Genomic DNA, 1,722 nt, shown 5'->3' with positions numbered 1-1,722 from the left:
TCCACCTCACCTACCTCACCTACCTGTCCACCTCACCTACCTCATCTACCTGTCCACCTCACCTACCTCACCTACCTGTCCACCTCACCTACCTCATCTACCTGTCCACCTCACCTACCTCACCTATCTGTCCACCTCACCTACCTGTCCACCTCACCTACCTCATCTACCTGTCCACCTCACCTACCTCACCTACCTGTCCACCTCACCTACCTCATCTACCTGTCCACCTCATCTACCTGTCCACTTCACCTACCTGTCCACCTGTCCACCTCACCTACCTGTCCACCTGTCCACCTCACCTACCTCATCTACCTGTCCACCTCATCTACCTCACCTACCTGTCCACCTCACCTACCTCATCTACCTGTCCACCTCATCTACCTGTCCACTTCACCTACCTGTCCACCTGTCCACCTCACCTACCTGTCCACCTGTCCACCTCACCTACCTCATCTACCTGTCCACCTCATCTACCTCATCTACCTGTCCACCTCATCTACCTGTCCACCTCATCTACCTGTCCACCTGTCCACCTCACCTACCTCATCTACCTGTCCACCTCATCTACCTGTCCACCTCATCTACCTGTCCACCTCACCTACCTCATCTACCTGTCCACCTCATCTACCTGTCCACCTCATCTACCTGTCAACCTCACCTACCTGTCCACCTCACCTACCTGTCCACCTGTCCACCTCACCTACCTGTCCACCTCACCTACCTGTCAACCTCACCTACCTGTCCACCTCACCTACCTGTCCACCTGTCCACCTCACCTACCTGTCCACCTCACCTACCTGTCAACCTCACCTACCTGTCCACCTGTCCACCTCACCTACCTGTCCACCTCACCTACCTGTCCACCTGTCCACCTCACCTACCTGTCAACCTCACCTACCTGTCCACCTCACCTACCTGTCCACCTGTCCACCTCACCTACCTGTCCACCTCACCTACCTGTCCACCTCATCTACCTGTCAACCTCACCTACCTGTCAACCTCATCTACCTGTCAACCTCACAAAGTCACACGTCGTCATCACAGGAAATAGATGTGTGTGTTCACGTGTGTGTTCACGTGTGTGTTCACGTGTGTGTTCATGTGTTCACGTGTGTGTTCACGTGTGTGTGTGTGTGTGTGTGTTCAGGTGGGATGGCCGGTCTCCAGTCGATGATGCGTCAGTTCCAGCAGGGAGCCGCCGGCAACATGAAAGGCATGATGGGATTCAACAACATGTGACCGCCGACCAACCAGCTGCCTTACAACATAAAAACTTAAAGCTCCGCCTCCTGACAGGTACAGGTGGAAGGGGCGGGGCTTAGAGACAGAGAGGGGAGGAGGTGTAGAAAGAGAATAAAAGGAGGATTCGTCCTCTGCTGCTTTAAACCAGAAATACAAATTTCTGCTTTTAGAAAAAGACCAGAAGAAGAGAAACGATGATTTAAAGGAGCAGTCCGTCATTTTAGGAAGCACTCTCTGAGAGTGTGACTGCTTCTTTAAACGATGAAGAGGAGGAGGAGGGGGGAGGAAGAGGAGCTGATTGTTTTTGGGCCTCATTAATTTAATTCTGTAACTTGTTTGTGTATAAGATTTAAACAGAGCAGAGTCTGTCCTGATTGGACGAGATGACATCACACGATGATGATGATGATGATGACGACATTAGTTAGTGACAGTATTTTTGTCATATAATAAACATTTGTATTGCACCATTTTAAA

General features: G+C 51.2%; 1 protein-coding gene across 2 annotated transcripts in view; it reads left to right on the top strand.

Annotated features, from left to right (window-relative positions):
• The window catches only part of srp54 (signal recognition particle 54), a 17,509-nt gene extending 15,787 nt beyond the window's left edge, over window positions 1–1,722 (top strand). Inside the window, exons 17-18 of one of the 2 annotated variants that reach the window (XR_006100446.1) lie at window positions 1,151–1,299; window positions 1,416–1,722. Coding sequence is in view for 1 of the 2 variants with exons in the window: in XM_042437002.1 (XP_042292936.1) it covers window positions 1,151–1,242 (92 nt within the window). In the remaining variant the exon portion in view is untranslated. Of the gene's footprint in view, window positions 1–1,150 lie in introns of both variants that reach the window. The other variant, XM_042437002.1, reaches the window with a different exon arrangement.

The sequence above is a fragment of the Thunnus maccoyii genome, chromosome 16 (genome assembly GCF_910596095.1).
Source record: "Thunnus maccoyii chromosome 16, fThuMac1.1, whole genome shotgun sequence".
Taxonomy (NCBI): Eukaryota; Metazoa; Chordata; class Actinopteri; order Scombriformes; family Scombridae; genus Thunnus; species Thunnus maccoyii.
The sequence above is the reverse complement of the archived record's forward strand: the minus strand, read 5'-3'. Positions and strand labels throughout refer to the sequence as shown.